The 24,744-nt window shown below is 40.0% G+C and overlaps 1 protein-coding gene across 9 annotated transcripts in view; it reads right to left on the bottom strand.

Moving 5' to 3' along the window:
* The window catches only part of CPEB3 (cytoplasmic polyadenylation element binding protein 3), a 195,118-nt gene that overhangs the window by 156,976 nt on the left and 13,398 nt on the right, over positions 1-24,744 (bottom strand). For 6 of the 9 annotated variants that reach the window (XM_045068732.1, XM_004749661.3, XM_004749662.3 and 3 more), the window contains one exon: positions 1,734-2,749. In XM_045068732.1, coding sequence (XP_044924667.1) covers positions 1,734-2,738 — 1,005 coding nt within the window. In that variant the 5' untranslated portion in view covers positions 2,739-2,749. Of the gene's footprint in view, positions 1-1,733; positions 2,750-2,966; positions 3,870-5,512; positions 5,870-24,744 lie in introns of those variants that run through there. The other 3 variants (XM_045068734.1, XM_045068735.1, XM_045068736.1) reach the window with 3 other exon arrangements.

Here is a 24,744-nt window from a genome sequence, read left to right as displayed (position 1 = left end):
AAAAAGAAGGCCTCTCCTACCAAATGCAGCCTCACTATTCTATCCCCTCACCACAAAAATAAGCCCATGGAGAAATTTCAGAAAGCAGATCCCTCTTTTTCCCTACCAAACTAATCCCATCTTGCAATGCCTCTTCATTTTATCGAGACAGACTTTAGAATGGAAAGAAATACACGTTAATATTAAAATCTCCCATTCCTAAAGGACCCCTGTGAAAATGTGTTAAGATCCTCTCTCATGAAAAACTCTCATATACACAATTTACAAGTTTCGTGGAGCCCCCCAACCCCAACCTTTCAAGGTTAAAAATCCTTGCTGTAGCCTAGAGAATCATGTGCTTCTCTATAACCCTATCTCCTTCTTCACGGATGGGAGCCATCCCAAACATCACATTTGAAATGTAAAGAACAACAAAATGAAGGTTCCAAATTGCACCTGATACTTTAAACTAATTCTGTCAAATTTCGGTTCTGCCATTTTTCAGCAATGCTCAAAAGATTTATTTCATTTCCTTGACCACCCCAACTGGGTCTTATCCAAAGCCCTCCTCTCTCCTTCCTTTCTTCTCTTTTAACTGATCCTAGAAGCTTAGAGCCAAATCAAATTGTAAGTGAAGGAAAAATGTTTGCCTGAGAACAAAAGCCCCCAGTGAACACTCACCCTCACCACCCCTTTCCAACTCAAGATGTTCAGGACACTGCCAACCGATGTGGCCCTGGGCTGGATCAGAAAACAAGAACAGAATAAGGACACTCCATTCAACCTTTTTGTCTGGGGCACTTCCTGGGTTTTTCACTGGTATTTAACACCAAGACACAAGGCTCATTTTTCATTAAAGTTGCAAGACTTTCACTTTGCCCAGTTTCAAATGGTGTAATTGATCTGCATTGTCTTCTTAAATAACCCATCTGAAGGACACTGCAGCTTTAAATATTTCAGTGCTAGCTAGCAAATAGACTCCATTGCAATATGGCTCTGAAGGTCACGTCCTATTGTCTCTTTGCTCTAGAAAAAAAACAATGTCTTAGTCCTTCTTTTAGGTAACATAGGAAGGGTTGCCCCTAGAATTTCCACTCTTCCAACTTGTTCCCTGAAGGAGCTTGGGAGTTTATTGGAATCTCACACTCATAATTTTCCCAGTAGGGGCAATATGCTGATTGCTATTAATGATGCCAGCACCTTAGCGAGACATAAACACATGTATTCACATTAGTTTAATTGAGCATATGCAACTGTCTGAAATAGCACCACTCAAGGGCTGTTAACCTCTTTAAGAGTAGGCCCAGGGTAGTTTGGGAGTGGATGGCTTTCAGGAGGCACTCTGAACCCAGGATTGCATAACCTGAAATGTGTAGCTACTTCAAATGACAGGAATCTCAGCCTACTCATCCTGGGACCAACCCAGCACCTTGCCATACATTTGCTCCTTTACTTGTCAAAGAAGGTCAAAACAAGAGGTACACACACTGTGAAAGAAAAATATACCAAAAGAAAAAGGCCCTTTTTCTGTCTTATCAGGGTGCTTAAATACGGTTCTTCAGTCACAATGTTCCCCCCCAACCTTGTCCTAGGTACTGGCGCAGCCCCGGTAAATGGAGGCTTTTGAAGAGGACAGGGGGCCTGGACATCGCTGCCTTTCTTAACAAAAATCAGTGGACGATTAAATGGCAGGGAAGAAGGGGCAAAGGGAGCAGGGTAGACGGAAGGTATGTGCAGGTGCACTGGAGCATTACCTGAAATGGCAACAGATTGTTACCATTATCCGTCCGGAAAGCGTTATCCTCCATCCAGGACTTGGAGGTGAGCGGGGCCGCACGGGGGAACTTGGGCGGCGCGATCACATTGCTGGAGAAGGGCTTTTTGAGCGGCGAGATGGGGTTGAGTGGTGAGGGCACCCCGACACCTACGCCCACGCCCACGCCGACAGCCCGGCGAGGGTCCCGGCCCGCCGGCAGGCCGCCCCACGGGTTGGACGGCGCGCTCCAGGCGGCGTTCACACTCTGGTGCGTGTTCCAGCTGGACGAGGCGGACGAAGCGGCAGCTGCGGCCGCGGCGGCTACTGCAGCCGAGGACGAGGACGGCTTGCTGGTCATGATGGGCTGGTGGCCGTACGCCGCGGCGGCACTCCTCTGCGTGTAGGGCGCCTGGCTGGGACTGGCGGGCGATCGGCGCTGCTGCGGGGGCTGCGCCTGTGGGGGCTGCGCGGGCTGCGCTGGCTGCGGCGCTGGCGGCGGCGGCTGCTGGTGGTGCTGGGTCTGCGCCAGGCCGATCTGCGGAGAGAAGGTGCCTCCGAAGACTGGGTTGACGTGGTGCGGGAAGTTCTGGAAGAGCATGGTCCCGTTGACTGGGGTGATCCCCTGGAAGAAGCTGTCCTCCACCGCGTTTGTGGTGCCTGTGGACCAGGTGCTGCCGAAGGACGGAGACAGCGACGCGCCCGGGGCCGCGGGCTCCTGCGGCGGCGGCGGCGGCTGCTGAGGGGGCTGGTGGAAACTCAAGCCCGGCAGGAGCGGCGATTCCATCTGCATCTTGTCGGGGCCGTTGGGGGCCGGCGGGGCCGCGGCGGGGCTGAGGGCCGGCACTGCGCTGCTGTCCTCCGGCTTGGGGGTCTCTGAAGAGAGGGGCGTGGACGGGGCTTCGGCTGCGCTGGGTTCGGGCTGGGGCTGCTGCTGCTGCTGCTGCCGCTGCTGCTGGGGCTGGGGCTGGGTTTTGCTTTTGTCCATCAGTAAATCATCCTGCATGGTTTGCGCAGCTGAAACGGGAAAAAAGAGAGACGTGTTATTGTCAATGTGATCGTTAATGCCCCCCGCTAAAGCGGGCGGGTGTTTTACTTGAGGAAATCCAGTGCCAGCGCTCCTAGCCAATTGCAATGCAAATCCATAATCTCCCATTTAGAAGAGCAGGTCGGGCTGGGGATGGGGGGGGGGGCGCGTGCAAGGTCTCTAAAAATACTGTGAGAGCGTCTTCACCCTTTCTGATGTCTTGGTTCCTTTTCTGTTTTAAGGAGAGATGTGCTTATAAGACAGAAAGACAGCAATTTCGCCACGTCTCTTTTCCCTTCACCGGAACTCAGAGCGTTCACCCTGCAATGAGAAACTGATTCTGGTTCCTGTTTTTTCCCAAGCACCACCCTCCCCCAGTTATTTGCATACGTCAATAAATACTGCTGCGTCCTTCAGCAAGGTTAAAAAGACACCGCACACGACCCTTTCTTCCCCCTTCCCTGCTCGGCACTTTTAAAGAAACAGCAGTCTTATCCCTCTTGATTAGCAAACTGCCTTCTTGCGTTGATAATTGTTTCATTTAGCAGCGGCGAACCACGAGGGAGGAAATCCTTGGCATTTGTTAGGAGGAGGACTCAGCTGCACAATCATTCTCTGGCCTCCCAGAAGCTGCAGCTACTCCATTTTGTTAGGAGACATTTAAAAAAAAAAAAAAAAAACCACACCGTTTTTAAAGAGGTAAAAATCTACTGAAACGTTTGTAACCGCTTGCTTCTCGTTACACTCTTAAGGATTAGGGCTTTTCTGCTTATTCTCCGGTCTTCTTGTCTCCAATTCTGCCATACAAGAAATGTCTTGGCTTCTCAGCGGTTCAGGTCTCAACAGGAGCCTGAGAATTTCTCTGCAGCGTGGAGAAATGTTCTGGTTGGATTTGAGGTCAGAGAGAGCCAAAGACAGAGAAAGGCTGACTGTGAGATGGGGTGGGGGCGGAGCTTTAAAAAAAAAAAATCCCCCTGAGATTTAAGTAGAAAGTCAAGATACTTTTGGGGTTGCCAGATTTTCATTTTTGAATCCTCCTGATGCTGCCTTGGTCATAAGACTTTGGCAAATTTAGAATCCATTCTCTTATCACTGGTATTAGCAATGAAAGATTATGGTTGGAAGACCCTGAATTACCATATGCTAGCAAAAGTGTTAAAAATAGCATAGTACAAAGTCCCAAATTCTCATACATTGTAATTATAGTGCACTGCCATCACTGCTTCATTTAGCCATATAAGGAGCGTATGGTATTTTCCATCTCTCATAGAAGGGCTATATTCACCTCTGCCATACAGCCTGTTTTCTCATTCAAGGATGAAAATAGTAATCACTCAAAATCGGGAGATTTCCATAGACATAGTTATCACTGAGTTACCTTGTCCTTTAGAACATGTTAATTGTTTTAAATATATGAATATTACAGTGCTGAGACCCTAAAAGCAAATATTTTGAGATGTTAAAGGAGCATATGACCAAACATATAATTATTTTTAGATGATGATTCAGTATAATTGCAACAAAGTTATTAATATATTTAATGCAGTTACTTAATTAACTCAGATACTTGGAGAAGCATCTTTCCCAGAACACTTGCAAAAGGACATTCAGAATCACACAGAAGCTCTGCCTTTGGACATCCTCACGATAACCGTTATAAAATAAATGTATTGGAAAATGGAGATGCCATCACTCTTAACTACTAAGCAAAATATGTCAGATCAAGAAATGGGATTAAATAGTATTATTTTATTAAAGACAATCTTTAAAATGGTTAATCTTTAATATTAAAGTTTCCTACACAAAATAGTGGGCTCAAGCAAATGCTTAATAGCCACCTCGCTCTCTTCTCTTCCCACCCCTTTTACCCGCCCCCAAACCCAGCCCAGTATACCTCACAAACTGCCAGCTATTACCAATAAAACCTACATAAGATTGATTTTAGTTTCCTCAGTTCCCTTGGTCTAAAACAATGGCTTTGATCAGTATTGAAAATATGACACAAAGAGGCAAGCAGAGCTTGAATTCACAACAGCACAAAGTTCTATCGCTGCCAAAGGAAATGGTCATAAAAAGAGACATTTTCATACTTGGTTTAAGCAGTGCTGCAGTAAACCATTATAATCTGAGATCTGAGTTGCTTCCAGTGGGCTAGAATTATCTTTACAATAGCCATATCATCATGGCTGAAATATGTACCTGATTATAATTTTAATATCACTCAGCTTTCCCAATGCTTGTATCAATGCTTTTTGTTAATGCCTTCAGTTTAAACTACATGCTCTTGATGGAAAAATTAATGCTCTACTATGGCAAAAAAGCTAAAAAGTAAGCTGGACTCAATCTTTTATGAAGGCTATAATTAGTATATTTACTGAATTTTAAAAATTTTATCATACCAGGAACACCCATTTCTCTTCTCAACACTGCTTAAAGACATAAATTTCACTTTCTGCATAAATTCACTCTGTCAAGGTCAAGCCCATCTTTTAATAAATAAGACCCTTTAAAACAAAAGGAAAGCAAAAGATTAAGATAATATTTACAATGTTAAAATGCAATGTCTCTCGGTAACTGCTTGTATAGTTTGTTTGGGTGTGTTTCTTTTTTTTTTTTTCCTTTTTCTTTTTTCTTATTTACAGCAAAGTCCGAGAAATAGATACCTCCTTCCCCTCCCCCCACCACACACACAATAGATCTTCCTTTGCATGCAATCACCCAATCTCAAGTAACAAATTCTTAGCAGCAGTTACCTTTGAGTGTCCAGTTTTTAAGGATCGATAAAATTAAAAACTGTACAGTATTTTATTTTCTTCTTTCAGGTTGATTATGTGACCGCTCTGGCAAAAGCACTTTGACAACTGTAAGAAGAGAGGGCATGCGCACACAGGGAACTGTGGGGGCTGAAGTCCTTCACTAGGTACTCTGCCTGACTTAAGCACGTTCAGCCAAGGAAAGAAGGAAGCCTCGCAAATACTGATTCCAAGGGGAAGATGTTGCGCCCGGATTACATTATATTTTCCTACCAATCTGAATCACGAATTTTTGAAATGAGAAAAACAAACGGGTTTATCGGCTTGATTTAGGAATCCAGATTAAAAGAGAAACTGGATTGAAGGACTCAAAATAAATAAACCCAGCAGAGCTACCTTAAATGGTATTAGAATGGTAGTGACTGGGTAGCCAGCAATAGGAACCCTACGGGAGCAAAAAGAGATTGGGGTGGGGAGGGATTAGAAAAGGAGGGAGAATAAGGAAAAGATAAATACTTAAAATCTGACAATCCCTAAAAGAAACATTTGTAGTATTACAGAATGAAAAATGCCTTAATATTAAATGTGATATCAAATGTGGAGATCAGGTGAAAACAGGCTTCAGTCACAAATTTCTGACATCTTATCCACCAAGATTTCTTTGTATTTGAGTTTTCAATGAAAGCACAAATCACTTAAGATTCTACTTGCTTTGCTCTGAATCAACTCACCTCCTTATTTTACTTGTCAAAATGAAAGTTTACTTTGCATTATTCATACAATGATCAATCAAATAAAATTCAACTCTTTTAAGCTAAAATAATATTTGGTGAAATATTAAAAAATAATTTGACATTTAGTTTTCATTGCATAGGACAGTGACTTCTTTATTCAACACAAAAAGTAAATACAGTTTCTATTTTTCAAAAAAAATTTTTTTGTATATTGTGTATTGTATATTTTGTATATTGTATATTTTTCCTATCTTAACCTCATGACTCCAAAGCTGGAATCTCACAACATATTAGCATCAACTCTTACTATCCATAGCTTCTGAGAGCAATAGTTCAACTACCAGTTTGCTCATGTAGGTAGAAGATATTGTTTCTTGTGGGATTCGGTTCAATGCCATTCACCCAAGGGGTTCAAAGTAAATGTCAGTTGATGACTGTGCTGACTGAACTTGGAAGAAAAATGTTAACCATCATTTATTTATTTTTTTTTTTTAAAGATTTTATTTATTTATTTGACAGAGAGAAATCACAAGTAGGCAGAGAGGCAGGCAGAGAGAGATAGAGAGGAGGAAGCAGGCTCCCTGCTGAGCAGAGAGCCCGATGCGGGACTCGATCCCAGGACCCTGAGATCATGACCTGAGCCGAAGGCAGCGGCTTAACCACTGAGCCACCCAGGCGCCCTTAACCATCATTTAAAACTGTCTTAATTCTCTATTTCCTTTTTTCACCAATTAGAATTAAAGTATCACCAGAGACTACCAATTTGCATTGTTAGTGGTCTTTGTTTCTAGTTATTTCTAAGGAAAAAAAACCAAACAATTTATGAGGAAAAAAAATTGTGAATCAACCTGTGAAACATTCTTTTTAAAAGAACTAAAATCACCTTCTTGTTCCTACTGTGAACTTATTTTATATTCCCCATTTTTTTCTCTTCCTCTGCTCTCCTAAAGAAAGCTTCATTTCTGCCAATGTGCTGTATTTATCATTTGTATTCCAGAGTCTGTCTGTCAGGATCACTCAAGGTTAATCTTGTTCCTGAAGACTTCCCTAACCTACCAAACTTCTACATTTTCAAATATATCAATTAGGTTTAAAAAAAAAATCCCTCATAAAATCCTTACAAAGACTTGGGTATCTATCTATCTATCTATCTATTTATTTATTAGAGAGAGTGAGAGCAAGGGGACTCAGCACTGAGCAGGGAGCCCAATGTGGGGCTTGATCCCAGGACCCGGAGATCATGACCTGAGCTCAAGGCAAAGCTTAACTGACTGAGCCACCCACGCACCCTCAAAGACTTGTTTTTAAAAAATAGATTTTTAAAATTATTTATAATTAACATGTCAAGGGTTTTTTTTTTGTTGTTTTAATTTTTTATTTATTTGACAGACAGAGATCACAAGTAGGTAGTGAGGCAGGCAGAGAGGAGGAGGCAGGCTCCCCGCTGAGCAGAGGGCCCAATATAGGGCTTGATTCCAGGACCTTGAGATCATGACCCAAGCTGAAGGCAGAGGCTTTAACCCACTTAGTCACCCAGGCGCCCCAACATGTCAAGGTCTTACTGGTAGAAATTATCAAGTTATTCAAGTGTACTTGAAAATGGTTTACTTGGGCACTTCTTTATCCACCTGACCCCAAGTACAGGTCTAATAATAATTCGCACAATAAAGAAAAATAAACTTTGGCCCTGATCCATGATAAATGGCAATCAGTAATTAGCACTGCCCATATTTAATTTTACTGTGTCTGAAAATGAAGTAATTTTCCCTCTTTCTTTCCTGAAATGAGCATTCAAATATAAAAAGAAAATGACTCAGGGCACCTGGGTGGCTCAATCGGTTAAGTTTCTGCCTTTGGCTTGGGTCATGATCCCAGGGTTCTGGGATGGAGTCCTGAGTTGGGCATTGAGCCCTGCTCAATGGGGAATCTGCTCCTCCCTCTCCTTCTGTTCCTCCCCCACCTCATGCTCTCTCTCTCAAATAAATAAAATCTTTTTAAAAAGTAAAAAAGGATTGGGGTGCCTGGGTGGCTCAGTGGGTTAAAGCCTCTGCCTTCGGCTCAGGTCATGATCTCAGGGTCCTGGGATCGAGCCCCACATCGGGCTCTCTGCTCAGCAGGGAGCCTGCTTCCTCCTCTCTGCCTGCCTCTCTGCCTACTTGTGATCTCTGCCTGTCAAATAAATAAATAAAATCTTTAAAAAAAAAAAGTAAAAAAGGATAACAGAATGACTCAAACATAAATACCAAGGTGTAAATAAATAAGCAAACAATAAATTATAGGATGACCACCAACAAGGATAAAGACCTCTACTTAAATTCTGTTTTTTATTTAACCAGAAAGGAAGAACTTTCTAAAATTTTGTCTTCAGGTCACAGAGCTTAACTATATATCCCTTGGAATAGTCATGGAGAGCTGTAAAAACAGACACTGCAGAGTTAACTCATTGGGATACACATGGGTCAAATACATCTTTCTAGGCTTCCTTCCATTCCTTCCCTAATTATATCTCTAGCACAATGTTTATGACTCCTGGTTAATTGGTGGTTTCTCCACAGATGTTTGCTGAATGAATGAATAGATGCATGAATAAATGAATGGATGGGTAGATGGATGAAATATAGTTTTGGATTATCTAAAACAGCCAAGTTTTGAATAAGTTAAAATTATTCTCCATTTAGAAGAATAATTACTTTTTCATCAGCTTCATGAATGCATATGAAAGGGAGTGGTATAAAACAGAAAGCCATTTTTGGTTTTGACCCTTATCATGGGAAACACTATATAGATCATTTGGTTATCATCATGAAATAATAGAAACCCAGCACTAACTGAGCAGGGAACTTTGTTCCCATCTAAGAGTTTACAGTCTAATAAAGACACCCCTAAAACTGCTTAAGTTCACAACAGCACCTACAGCTAAATCCAGTGGATGTTTTGTCAGTCTTTATCTTGCTTGATCTTGCAGGAACACTGACATAACTGACCACACCTTCTAGATATACTTTCCCTTTGCTTCTTTCATGCTGTCCTTTCTTGTTGTTGTTGTTGTTTTTCACATTTGGGGTTACGTGCCCTCTGGCATGCTGTTGCTCTCTCTCCTTAGCTTTCAGTCTTCTATGCTAACTTTAAATATTGAGGCTATTTTCTCATCTCAGTCTATGTGAGTGGCTTTTCATATTAATAGCTATATTCCCAATATCTATTATGATATTGGGCCTATCATATTAATAGCTATATTCCCAATATCTATCACTGCCTAACACATAAGAACTAGGTATCCAGTAATATTTGTTGTACCAAAGTTACATTTATGTGCAAAGGGCCAAGAATGCCAAGGCAATCTAGATGGCAAAAAATAATAAACCTAGAGGACTTACATTACTAGATATCAAGACCTATAATAAAGCTATAGTAATTAGGCTGTGGTTATTGGCACAATGATAAGCAAATATACACATGGAATAAAATTAAAAGTCCATAAAAAGATCCAAATATGTATGGCCACCAGATTTATGAAAATAGTAATACTACAGTAGCAAAAGATTTTTTTAAATAAAGCATTTTTTTAAAGATTTTATTGATTTATTTGACAGACAGAGATCACAAGTAGGCAGAGAGGCAGGCAGAGAGAGAGGAGGAAGCAGGCTCCCTGCTGAGCAGAGAGCCCGATGCGGGACTCGATCCCAGGACCCTGAGATCATGACCTGAGCCGAAGGCAGCGGCTTAACCCACTGAGCCACCCAGGCGCCCTAAATAAAGCATATTGAAGTCAACTGAATATCTACATGCCAAAAAAGACTTTTACCCTTGCCATGCCATACACAAAAATCAATTCCAGATGGATTGTAGGTCTAAATGTAAAAGGTAAACAATAAAGCCTTTAAAAAAACATAGAAGAATATTTTCATGACATTGGCCAAGGCAACAATTTCAACAGGTCACAAAACCATTAAGAGTACATAAAAAATTTAATAAATGAAACAAATTAAATTAAGAACATCTGTTTACCAAAAGGACAGAATTAAAGGTGAAAACTCATAGAATGAGAGAAATATATGCAATATGTACGTTTTTCAACAAAAGACTTGTAATCAGAATAGATAAAGGACCCTTACAAATTAATAGTAACTATCCCAAAGAAAAAGACAAGTGACTTCAACTAAAGATAATCAAATGCTCAAAAGCATATGGGGAAAAAAGCATATGATCACCTCACTAATCATCAAAGAAATACAAAATAAAACCAAAAATGCTAAACTGGAAAAGGCAGGTAATACATATATTAGCAAAGATGTGGGAGCACCTCATTCTCAAATACTGCTGATGGAAGGATAATACAATTATACAAACCCATTACAAAACTATTTAGCAGGACCTATTAAAGCAAACATTCAGGGGCATCTGGGTAGTACAGTTAGTTGAGCATCCCACTCTTGGTTTGGGCTCCAGTCTGGCTTAGGTTGTTATCATGGTGTGGTGGCATCAAGCCCCATGGCATGCTCTTGCTTATATTCTTTCTCCCTCTCCCCTGGCCCCTCCCTGCTCCTGCTTGTGCAGGCACAAGTGTGCATGCACTCTCTCTCTCTCTCTCTCAAATAAATATTTTTTTATTGTTTTTAAAAATCTTTTATTTTTTTAATTAACATATAATGTATTATTAGCCCTAGGGGTACAGGTCTGTACCCCTAATGCCGGGTTTACACACTTCACAGCACTCACCATAGCATATACTTTCCCCAATGTTCAAATAAATAGATTTTTTTAAGATTTTATTTATTTATTTGACCGATAGAGGTCACAAGTAGGCAGAAAGGCAGACAGAGAGAGGGGAGGAAGCAGGTTCCCTGCCAAGCAGAGCGCCTGATGCGGGGCTCCATCCCAGGACTCTGGGACCATGACCTGAGCCGAAGGCAGAGGCTTTAACCCACTGAGCCACCCGGGCACCCCCAAATAAATATTTTTTTATAAAGCAACATTCAGGGGTGCCTGGGTGGCTCAGTGGATTAAAGCCTCTGCCTTTGGCTCGGGTCATGATCCCAGGGTCCTGGAGTGAGCACCACATTGGGCTCTCTGCTCGGCAGACTGCCTTCTTCTTCCTCTCTCTCTCTCTGCCTGCCTGTCTGCCTATTTGTGATCTCTGTCTGTCAAATAAATGAATAAAATATTTTTAAAAAAGCAACATTCATACTCCAGATGATCCAGCAATTCTGCATCTAGATATATACCCATCAGAAAGGCAAACGTGTTCACCAAAAGATGTATTCAAAGCAGCATTAATCAGAAATAGTCCACACCTGGAAACAACCCAAATATCCATCCACAATCAAATGGATAAGTAAATTTCTGATAGATTCATATAATGGGATATCATAAGGCAAAGATAATCAAGAGATTCTTACTGTATAGAACAACATAGATGAACTGCATGAATACAATGGTGAGTGAAGCCCAACAGCGCAGAGGACATACTATATGATTCGATTTATATAATGTTCTAATAAAACTAATTTATGGGTTAGAATTCACCATAGTGGTTAGCTCTGCAGAGAAATAATGATTGGCAGGGGACTTATAAAAGGGGACTGCAGGGATGCTGTTGATATATTCTATTTCTTAAACTGGATGCTGTTACACAGGTATATTTACTTTGAAATTTCAAAAAACTGAACACTTAATTTATGTACTTTTCTGTATTTTTGTTATATTTACATTAAATTTCTAAAACTTACATATATATTTACTTACTTTATACATACCTATACATACACACATATGTATTACATACATAAAGCTTACAAGATTGACTATCTTCTGTATGATAAAGAGAAAAAATAGCACAATCTGGCCAAGTGAAAAGAGGAGCCCTAAGTCTAGGTCATGAAGCTAGAGAAATAAATGGGGGGGGTTTCTAAATGCCAAGCCTGTGTTACATGCAAAGATGAAAAAAGCCAAAGTCCCTTGACTTCAAATACCTCGCAATCTAAGGAAGTAAAAATAATTGTGGTCATCTATGGCAAATTAGATATCCCCTAGGTAACCTAGAAAGCTTTTAAGATTGTTAAAACCTAAGGCAATTTACAAGTAGGAAATCCACATCCTCTAAGTGAGGACCTATTAAGTAATTCTAGATCAGACTAAGTTTGAGAACATAACAAGAGGAAAGGGAACCAGATGAGTCAAATGTGGTTTGGTGGGCAATCTGGAGAACACCTGAAGTTCTTCATGTTTCTTGCCTCTCCATAAGCTTTGAGTTCATTCATTCATTCAATAATTTTATGAAAGGCCACCTAGCCACAAAGCTGCAATTCTAAAACTTCACCTGTTTTTTTATTGACCTTGCCTCCAACCTGTTAAGAGAAAACTGAGGCTATTAGACAGAAATGCCCTCAATTTTTCAGCTGCCTATCAGCAAGTCCCCCTTACAAACTTATCTGTAAACCCTACAATACTTCTTTCCCTTCTATCTCAGAGGAAGTTGAGTTCCCCTACAGGCCCATAATTAATCACTCTATCTATAGTCTAGAGTTCATAGTTTCCTGGAGACCTAGTTCATCAATTACTCCCAGCATTCTCCTTCTCATTCCAGACAGGAAGTTTGAAAGAAACCTCTAGGTCCTAGTTCTGTTTTCATTTCCAGTTGACTCCCAAACTTAACTGCATGTGGTTTCTGCCCCTACCATCCTTGCTAAAAGTGCTGATCTTACTGAAGTCATCAATGACCAACTAACACTCTCAATTCTTATTTTATTTTGTTTGCCATTTATCCTTCATAAAACATTTAAAGTAAGCAGAATTCTAAGATGGTCCTCCAAGATTCCAGGCTAGAAGGACAACACGAACCTTAGTTCTATAACTGCAATTCTGCCAACAAGACTGAGCTTGAAAGCAAATCTGACAATCTAAACAGAGAACCAAGTCATGCTGCATCAGACTTCTGATCCCCAAAACTGTTAAGTCATAAATGAGTATTGTTTTAAGACATTAAGCTTGGGATAATTTGTTACATAGCAGTAGCAAACTAACACAATGCTATTCTATTTTCTTTGAAGACACTGCTTTGTTGGTTCTTTTGAAGTTACTTTGGTCTCCTGGCTCCTACACAGGGCTTTCCCCAGTGTTCTCCTAATTCCACACTCTCCCTGAACAATGTTATATTCATGACCTGGGAAACTGAGTTCACTACCATCTAGGTTTCCAGATTAAATCTTTTTCCTAAGCTCTAAACCACTATTAAGCTAACAACTTCTCTGTCTGAGGATCCTATAGCACCTCTTTTCCCACATGTGCTTCTGCCTTTATTTCTGGTCTACTTATCTTTATCCTATGTAATGGGACTATCGTCCATCTAGTCACTCAAGGTAGGAATCAGGAAATGGTTTTGTCTTCTCCCTTCTCTTTCATTGAAGGTCAAGTTCAGTTAGTAACTCAAACTTAAATCAGCCTCCTAAATTTCTGCCTGACATCCCCTCCTCTTCATTTGCAGCCAGTTTTACACTTCACCTGGACTATGGTAGTAACACCCTAATGTCTCTCATCTAGTACAATTTAAAATGTGGCCTCCACACTAAAGCCCAAGTAATCATTCAAAATACAGTTTTTTTTTTAAAGATTTTACTTATTTATTTGACAGACAGAGATCACAAGTAGGCAGAGAGGCAGGCAGAGAGAGAGGAGGAAGCAGAGAGCCTGATGTGGGACTCGATCCCAGGACCCTGGGACCATGACCTGAGCCGAAAGCAGAGGCTTTAACCCACTGAGCCACCCAGGCGTCCCTCAAATACAGTTTTACTATGGTATGCCCCTTCCTAAAACTTTTATTTTTCCCCTGCCAAGAGGAGAAAATACAAATTTAACTCTTCTTCTACCCTTCTTCCCAGCCATATCTAACTACTACAGGTCCCTGGATGGACCATGTACATACTGCACATACCAAACATGTACAGTATGCCTCTGCACATACTACTTCTCCCTGAAATACCTTTCTACCTCTTTTTTTTTTAAGATTTTATTTATTTATTTGACAGAGATCACAAGTAGGCAGAGAAGCAGGCAGAGAGAGGGAAGCAGGCCCTCCGCTGAGCAGAGATCCTGATGCGGGGCTCGATCCCAAGACCCTGAGATCATGACCTGAGCCAGAGGCAGAGGCTTAACCCACTGAGCCACCCAGGCACCTCCACCTTTCTATCTCTTAATAAGCTACTGTTACACACCCAATAAAACCCAGTTCAAATCATCAAAATCCCTGGCTATGTAAGCTGAATTGTCCATTCCCTCCTTTACATCCCCCGGTAATACAAACATACCTCTATTACAGTATTCTTGATACTTTAGTGTAATGATCTGTTTATACACCTATCTTTCCTAGAAAAGCTCCAGGATCAGGACTGTATTCATCTTTGTAACCCGGGCACTGGGCCTGAAATTCAGAGATAAAATAAAAGTTTGCTGACCAAATCAAAGAAAAAGTTTTTAACCTCAAATTATAGAGGCTGAGAGCACTTCTTTGACGTTAGGTGAAGAGAAATTCTCTTTGCCATCAAAAACATTATGTTTACTGATGCTGTAGTTAATGTTTATGGATCTTTTTTTTTTTTAAGATTTCATTTATTTATTTGACAGAGATCACAAGTAGGCAGAGAGACAGGCAGAGAGAGAGAGAGGAGGAAGCAGGCTCCCTACTGAGCAGAGAGCCCGATGCAGAGCTCGATTTCAGGACCCTGGGATCATGACCTGAGCTGAAGGCAGTGGCTTTAACCTACTGAGTCAATCAGGTGCCCCTGTAGTTAATGTTTGATTAAAATATTCCACACTAAAATTTGGTGGAATTAATCCTATCACAGGACATTAATCTCCTATCACAGGACGTTTAATTTGTTTACACATTTTCACTATTTTCCAAACTGAATTTTCTTTAAGCCATATTTTAAAGAAAAAGTTACTTGGTTGAAAGGCATAACTTTAAGGCCTTAGATACATATTAACACAAATTAGATACAAATTGTTTTTAAAAGGTTACAGCAAGGGCACCTGAGTGGCTCAGTTGGTTAAGCCTTCTGCCGTTGGCTCAGGTCTTGATCCCAGGGTCCTGAGATAGGGATCAAATCCAGCATCAGGCTCCTTGCTCAGTGGGGAGTCTGCTTCTCCCTCTCTTTCTGCCCTGCCCCTGCACACAAGTACGCGTGTGTTCTCTCTCTCTCTCAAATAAATTAATTAAATATTTTAAAAATAAATAAATAAAAGGTTGTAGCAGTTTACAGTTACTGCAGGCATTAACTTTTAATATGAAAATGATGCATGATTAGTGTATATAACAAAGAATAATATAGTTACTGTACTGATAACAACCTAATGTAAAAAAGTATCTATTCTTTTGATATACCAAATAAAATTAAGTCTCTTTTCAACATCCTAATATATTCAGTACTTCTGTCATTCTTCATCATACCTTCATGTGATAAGGAGATACTACAGATAAGTTTGTATACTTATAGGCACATACATTAACTGGAGATTCCATTTCAAATGACATGCCAATGTGTATATGTGTGTATTCCATAAAATATGAAAATAATGGAAAAAATATGAACACACTTATCTATGTTTTCTATGTTTCTAGACTTCAATTGTAATTAATCTTATTTTTTAAATTTTTTTATTTTTTTAAAGATTTTATTTATTTGACAAAGAGAGCAGAAGCAGGAGGAGCTACAGGTAGAGGGAGAAGGGGAAGCAGGCTCCCCACTGAGCAAGGAGCCCAATGTGGGGCTCAATACCAGGACCCTAGGAACATGACCTGAGCCAAAGGCAGATGCTTAACCAACTGAACCACTAAAGCACCCCAGTAATTAATTTTAAAAACCAAATATTCATGAAGGTACAAATTTCTAGTTATAAAATAAGTCCTGGGGCTGTAATGTACAACATGGTGACTATAGTTAATAATACTGTATTGCATATTTGGAAGTTGCTAAGAGAATAGACATTAAAAGTTTTTATCACAAGAAAAAAAAATTGTAGGGGCGCCTGGGTGGTTCAGTGGGTTAAGCCTCTGCCTTCTGCTCAGGTCATAAGCTCAGGGTCCTGGGATGGAATCGCATCAGGCTCTCTGCTCAGCAGGGAGCCTGCTTCCCTTCTGTCTCTGCCTGCCTCTCTGCCTACTTGTGATCTCTCTCTCTCTCTCTGCCAAATAAATAAATAAAAATCTTTTTAAAAAATTGTAACTATGTATGGTAATAGATGTTAACTTATTGTGGTGATCATTTTGCAATATATACAAATATTCATCATGTTGTACACCTGAAACTAATATAAACATCTATGTCATTTATACCTCAATTTTAAAATATCCATATATATTTTATGTATCTGTATTCATCTTGGACCTAAATAATGCACAGTGGCCCAGATATTTTTATATAAAAAGTTTTACACATCAAAAATTTGTGAACTTAATGTGCTTGGCTAGCTTAGTCAGGAAAGCATGTGGCCCTTGATCTTGGGGTTTTAAGTTCAAGCCCCATATTAGTTGTAGAGATTACTTAAAAATAAAATCTTTAAAATAAAAATTTGTGAACTTATAGAGTACCTAAATTTGTACTCTTAAAAAAAGTGTCCTGGGGTGTCTGGGTGGTTCAGTTGGCTAAGTCTGCCTTTGGCTCAGGTCCTGATCTCAGGGTCCTGGGATGAGCCATGTTGGGCTCCCTGCTAAGCTGGGAGTCTGCTTCTCCCTCTCCCTCTAGCCCCTGCTTATGCTCTCTCTCTTGTTCACTCTCTCAAGTAATTAAAATCTTAATAAATAAATAAATTTGCTGATTTGATAAAGCATACCTCCCTTTACTAGATCTTATTATTTTCCTACTCTCATCATGTAACTCAGTCATAAGAACCTTCTGAAGAATGGAAAAATCGCAGAATAATTTCAGAAAATACAGTTAAGCATTTTTAAATGGGTCATTTTTCTTCCCTTATACTAATTCCGCTTTATATTTTAAATTTCCATTAAAAAATTATTCTGAGAGACCATGTGTTTTTTCAGAAGACTTCAGAGAAGCAAACTCTACCCAGTTAACATTTTAAGTTGTCTTCAAATCTCCTGACAGTTTTACCATTTCATTTTAAATGCTATTCGAAAGCCGCCCTCACTAAATTGGAATCAACAGGCACCACTCAGGGAGCTGGCTTGAGAGGTATCACCAGCTTCCACAGTTTCAACTTCTATTCCCAAAGTTTTAGCTGTGGCTATGAACATTTTCCTAAGAGCTTTCCAACTACCTACTAGACATTTCCATACACAAGGCTCATTGTGTCATTTATCATTATCTATAGACAAGTGTCAACCACTTACCTTAATATTTAAGGCTCTACCCTTCTAATCCTAACCCATGTTCCCAGATAATATTATCCCTACTTCTCCAGGCAAGTTGGTGTACTCAGGGTCTGAAGCTTGCCAATGTTAGTGATCCCATATGGAATGCCCTCTTCATCCTTTCTTCTTATCCTAATCTCACCTTTCTTCAGAGCCTCCTTCAAACATCAGTTCCTAACAATAGCATCTATCTGTATCATGCATTTATTGCTTTGCATTTCTATTTATCTTTTCTCTAAGCTTCTTGGGAAGGCACAAGTTTGGCAGAGTATTTTGCAGAGAGCTCACTAATCAAAGCTAACGTTTCTGGAACACATACTGTGAGCTAGACAAAATGCCAAGTGCTTTCCACATATTAGTTCATTTAATCCATGTAAAAAACCCATGAGATAAATACTGTTACCATCCTTAATTCCAGATGACAAAATGGAAACTTAGAAAGATAATTACTTGTCCAAGTTACAAAACTAGTAAATGCCAGATCTAGGACCCAATTTCAGGTTTGTCTAATTCTAAAGCTGTCTTTTCACTTGTGACTCATACAAACAGATCCTCTTGTCCTACTTGATCCATACAGCCTACGACACAGCTTGGGCTTCAAAGGTATGAAAAGAGGGAAAACTGTGGCTCAGCAACTTTTCTTTCTCCCATTGATACAAAGCTTTTATACAATGACCTTTGCCTGAAAACCAGAGATAAGCTCTAACCAAAGGATTCCAAATTCCACCCATGGGCAAGACCCAATCCCATTCCAGAGTGTTCTAAAAACAACATGTCTTCGAGAGAATGAATCATCAAAAGAACTGAGTTTAGTCTTCAAGGATCTTAAGAGCAAGACTGGTCCAGGCCTGAAAGTGATGGAGAGAACCTTTCTTTGCCATAATCTGCTTTAACAGCCTGTAATTTATAGGTGCTGTACAAGTTAGGTATCAGAGGAATCATCAGAACAAAAGGAAGGGCAACGGTCAGTATGTCTACCCAGGTAGCCCTTAGGTCCTAGTATTTGAAATCAAATGGTGTTTGTGTAATATCAGGGCCTTACATTCACAGAGATTAGCCTTTACCAAACTCTTTCACTTTTATTATCTCACTTGATGTTAATAGCCCTGTGCAGTGGATAGACAGCATAGGGCCCTCACATTCACTTAAGCAGATTATGCAATGCACCAGAAGGCTAGCCCCTAAGGCTAGTGGAGAATGAAATCTAACACATGTTCTGCTCATCAAGCTCATGAACCTTAATGTAGAGCTGTATCTACTTGGGAAAAAAGGCACCTTTTCCCAATTTCCACAAAGAGACTATATGAACAGGTAACAGTCACAAGGATAACTGCTGGGATCCCCACTTTAAAGATGTGGATGTCAATTATGCCTAAATAAAGCTAAAAAAATAAAAAATAAAGATGTGGAAACCCAGGTTCAAGGATGTTTGAAAATATAGTTAATAAGTAGTAGATCTAGGATTAGAATTCAGGTCTTCCAACTCACTAGGTAACACACTTTTTCAATTACCCCACAAGTCTCCCATTGGTTCAGTTTAATGCAGGTTTTCTCTGTCTTCTCATGTGGCAGACCAGGATTTTCAACACTTTGCTACAAACAGCTGAACCAAAATCCAGAGCTTTTTGGTGTAGCTCTGTCCTGAGGCCATAACTGTTCTCTTATTGAGGAAACTGAGATATGCATGCCAACTGTACCAAGAGGAATACTTTAGATGGATCTCTTATCACTTTGGGAAAAACAAATTGGGTCACCTGCCCTAATGTTAATGGATCATACATCACAGTGGCAGGGAATCAACATTATTAGTATTATGGGAGGTGGTATGTAGAAAGGACATTGAATATGAAATGCAATAATCTGAATTTAGATACAAGCATTACCACTTATTAGCTGCCTGGCCCTGGGAGATAACAAAAACAAATATTTATTAAGTACATACTATTTACTTTGTCATGCACTTTATTTACATGATGAATAACTGCACACAACCCTGAGAGGTTATGTACCTTCATTATCCCCATTTCATAGATGAAAATATTGAGGCTCTGAGAAGTCCAGATAACTTACCCTATATCACACTGTTGGTAAGTGGAGAAGCCAAGATTTAAACCCTCCAATATGATTCTAAAACCCATGTTCTCAATTTCTCAGTCTTTGTTTCCTCTAGAATAAAATAGAGATTATAATAACAGCTGCCCGACCTACATCAGAATTATATTAGCGTGTATGAGGGTATCTTTAATAAACCATAAAGCAATAAAGGTCAATGTATGAAATCCAAAGCTAATACTGACAGGCAGATATATTTATCTGGAAGGTGGACATTCAAGTATAGATTTCCTTGTCTCCTTTCTACTTAACATTGGGAGTCAAATGACCTATGTTAAGCCCATGCTTCTTAGAGCAACAATGATCTTGCTATACCTCTTTCTATATCCTGTTCCCTACTATGGTAGCAGAGTGCAGTGGGACATATCCTTAAAGTGCCACAGGACATAGATTTTATTATTAGCCTCAAAATCAGTGGATTGAGAGAATTTCTTCATCATCTGCTGATGACAATGATAATGATATTCATACTAACTGATCACTTAGTCTATGTAGGCATCTAGTTAAGCCTTTTATATGCCTTATCAGTTAATCCTCATAATAACTCTAAAAAGACAGAAGCTATCATTCTCATTTTTCACTAAGGAAACAAGGGCTTAGAAATGCTAAATAATTTGCCCAAGGTGACGTAACTTGTGAGTGAATAAGCTCAGGTCTATTTTGACTCCAAAACTCAAGCTCTAAAGCCTAACTCTCATCCCTTACCTCCTGCCACGCCCAAGCACAACCCAGAGGACTTACAACAGTGCCCACATTTTCTTCCTTACCATTAGGCTTCTGCTTCCCACTCTTTCTTACTTTAGTGACCATATATTTTCCAAACAAAAGTAAAAATATGTTGTTTGACAATCTTTAATAAACTCCAGAAAAATCTAGGACCTGTGGTTGTTTATCTTTCTCCTCTATATCTGATCACTGAGAACAAGCCCTATTCAGAGCATTCTTGGTTTTTCTTTTAGTCCAGGCCTGGCGTTTTAAATCCATCTGCACCAAAAAGCCTGAGAGTTTCTTAGAGAATGAGAGCTCAATTAGTGTTATTATTCTGAAAGACTCCTCTCTCAAAAGAAAAATATGAAAGGAAGAAAGGTTTTCCCTCTTTTTTTTTTTAAAAATAAGTTCTTGAGACATCTCTTTGAAACATCCCACTCTTCTAGAAATGGTTTCTCCTGGGGAGAGGAGAGAAGGGGAAAAAAGAAGTATATCTGCTCTCTTAAGGGAGAGACATTGTTTCACCTCTCCTTTTCATTTTTAAAAATTTATGTATTTATGTGATCTCTACACCCAATGTGGGCTTGAACTTAAGATGCCAAGATCAAGAGTCACATGCCCTTCCAACTAAGCCAGCCAGGTGCCCCTGCCTCTTCTTTATAAAGTGGCTCTACACTGCTATTTGCACGGTAGGTCCTCCCTACAAAAGAGAGAACAAAAAAAAAGAAAGCACAAACCCTAAATTTCATTTACTGAAATAACCTGCAAATTCCTTCATTCAACATTTATTGAGCACCTACTATGCAACAGGCTCCCAACATTCACTATTGCTCTCTTCCACCCAAATTCAAGATCAAGAACACTCAAAAGTAATAAACAAGAAAAAAAAAAGTTCTTCCTACGTGTGGGGGGGGGGGGAGGAATGGTTGTTGGAAAAATAAATATAATAAGAAAGTACCAGATAAATGTAAGTGCTACAAAGAACAAAAGAGTGATGTGACTGGGAGAATCTGGTAGGGTAGATTAGGTGATCATTAAAGATCTAATGACACCTGAATTAAGCTCACTCCTGAATTAAAGGATCCATCCATGCAAAGACTAGTGTGCAGGATGCAAAGGGAACAGCTAATGAACAGATCATAACAGAGGAAGAATAATCCTTTAGAGCAGAGGTTGGCACACTTTTTCTGTAAAAGAGTCACATAGTCAATATTATAGGCTTTGCAAGTCACATAAGTTCTCTTGAATATAACTGTTTTTGTTCTTGTTGTTGTAGTTGTTTTACAATCCTATAGAAATGTAAAAATCACTCTGGCAGTATAAAAATAGGTTTCTGGCAAAATTTGGTCCCGCCTTAGCTTTCTGACCCATTTTAGAGGAACACTTAATCTACTGTAGCTAGAGAGCAAGTAAACAATGAGGAAATTGGTACAAGATGAGATCTGGAAGGTAGGCAGGAACCAAATCGTGTAGAGCCTTTTAGGCTAAGTTAAGATTTTGGATTTTTTTCTGTGTGATGGAATCCCCTGGAGAGCCTTAAGCAAAACAGTGACATGGTCTGCTTTAAGCTTTCAAAAGACCATTGTGGTTCTCTGTGGAGAACAGACTGTATGTAGTTGGGGTAAGAGTGGAAGCAGAGTTGACTAGAAGGCCAGCTATTGTATCATCCAGGCCAGAAAAGATGAAGGTGGTAGTGGTAGAGACAGAAGTGAACTGAACACCCTCAGTGAAAAGCTATGTTTATCAGTGAGGATCAAAATCATGGATGGATTCTTGAAATTCTACCTTAAAATCAAAACAGTAGGATAAAGAGCTTAGGTTGAGCTATAAATAGTATTAAGTTTGATTCACAGGAAAATCTTGGTTACTCAAATTTTTAGCAATATTTTGACATTTTTGATTTATAGATATTTGACTTTCGGGAAGATCTTTTTCTTTCTCTTCCTAGTGAAAAGATTCACAGTATCTCTGCTGGTTCCTCATCACATTATTTTCCCCTTTTCACCTCAATTTTTATAGACTTAGAATGCTCCTCTCGCTTCAAAGTGCACCACAGTCAACCAAAAGATAACTACTCTTTTAAAATCTGAGAAACTTCCAACTTCCCTTGGTCATACACCCCTCTCTCTGAAAATTTCCACCATCAGGAAGTTGTACATATAAGTGGTTCTCACATTGTCCAAAATCAGTTCCTTGTTCTCTTTCACAAAAGTACTGCAGAGGGGCTCCAGGATGGCTCAGTCAGTTAAAAGTCTGCCTTCAGCTCAGATCATGATCTCAGGGTCCTGGGATTCAGGCCCGGGTCGGGCTCCCTGCTTGGTGGGAGGCCTGCTTCTTCCTCTCCTTCTGCCCCAGACCCCGCACCCCGTGGTTCATGCACTCTCCCTCTCTGTCTCAAGTAAATAAATAAAATCTTTAAAAAAACTACTGCCAAGTTTTGAAAATTCATCAAGTTGTACATTTACTTTGGGCACTTTTTTGGTATATATCTTACGATTTTTTTAAAGTTGTTTGTTGGTGTAGAATACACACACACACACACACACACACACACACACAGAGGTTCCAGTGATCACAGCCTTTAGAGGGTAGTCAGATTAGACCGTGTCATACGTTGACTTCCTTGGAAGCAGTTTCTGAGACTAAGTTTTGCACGCAAATGTTTTATTGCATATAGGACACAACTGGCAAGTACATTTACAATGAAATGAAGAAGGCAGGAAAAGTCAAGAGTTATATTGACACTCCCCCCTCCCAAAGGTGGTTACAACTGAGTACTCAGCTGATCTTGTGATGAGCTCTGGAGCTGAAATGGCCCTCAGGCTTGCCTCAAATAAGGCAAGGAAGCTAAATCTTTGCATCTTAAATCAGCCAGTCACTGACTATAGGCTCCCGGGAACATAACCTGAAGTGAGGCTAAAGCAGTGGCCAGTAAAAACAAAGCTTCACATTCCACGATCAGGAGCCAGTATCTCCATCAGCTATGGGATGAGCACTTTAGCGAGAAGAGAGGATCTAGTTGAAGCATCATGCAGCCACTACAGAGGGGTATTTAGGTATTCTCATAGAGTCAGTTTTACCGTTTAAGGTTCATCATGGTGCATGGTATTTTACCATGGGTATACAGCATTTTAATTAAAATACTCTAGTAAAATTTAGGATATCAAATATACTAACTAGTATGCTAATTAGTATTTTCACTAAAACATGAAGTTTTACTATGTAACATAGTATCCTACAAGAAGCATACTGCATTTTATTAAAAATAAACAGACTTCATGTTCAAATATTCAGGAACACACTTTTTAAAAAAATACTGCTGGAGGGGCGCCTGGGTGGCTCAGTGGGTTAAAGCCTCTGCCTTCAGCTCAGGTCATGATCCCAGGGTCCTGGGATGGAGCCCCGCATCGGGCTCTCTGCTCAGCAGGGAGCCTGCTTCCTCCTCTCCCTCTCTCTCTGCCTGCCTCTCTGTCTACTTGTGATCTCTATCTGTCAAATAAATAAAATCTTTAAAAAAAATTAAAAAAAATACTGCTGGAAAAGTGACTCAAGTGCCATTTCAACTGTGCACCTTTATGCAGCTGATGATTAAACCTGAGCCATTTTTTACTCTTCCTTCTCTTCTCTCAAGTCATATGGCCCCTTCTGGGATAAGACTCCTCTATCCTCTTCTGTCATTGCCACCAATTCAGGTCTGCACCTTCATCTCCTCAAACCTAAAATGTCTCCTATGTTCAATGTCACCCAAGTTTTTTCTTTTTTTCTTTTTAATCTGTCAGAGAGAGAGAGAGTACAAGCAGGGAGTTCAGCAGGCAGAGGGAGCCTGATGTGGGACTTGATCCCAAGACCCTGGGATCATGACCTGGGCCAAAGGCAGGCATTTAACCAAGGGAGCCACCCAGGCATCCGTCACCCAAGTTGTTACAGAGATTAGAGTAATGCTCCACTGCATGCCTTGCATTAATTCCTCAAATAGTCATTGAAAGCCTGTATAAGGCTTTAGGGAAATAACTTTGGGCAAGAAGACACAATCCTTCCAACTCTTATAAACACTAATTTCCAGTGAGTGAGGTCTTAGTCAATATCATGATAAATAATTTCGTAGAAATTGTGATAAAAATGCTTGAAGAAGTACCAGATGTACAAAACCGTATGATGTCAGGATCTGGATTAAGAGGTCAGAATGTTTTCTAAAGTAAGCAAAATGAGCCTTAAAGAACAAAAGGATAAAGTTCAAAGGAAGATTGTTCTATGCAAAGAGAATGGCATACTTCTGGCTACCTTAAGGCTCTGGAAAGGAGGTAGCACAGTGT

This window comes from Mustela putorius, unplaced genomic scaffold (assembly GCF_011764305.1).
Source record: "Mustela putorius furo isolate JIRA1106 unplaced genomic scaffold, ASM1176430v1.1 tig00003909_pilon_pilon_pilon, whole genome shotgun sequence".
NCBI classification, from domain to species: domain Eukaryota; kingdom Metazoa; phylum Chordata; class Mammalia; order Carnivora; family Mustelidae; genus Mustela; species Mustela putorius.
This window is presented reverse-complemented; position numbering and strand designations above follow the sequence as displayed.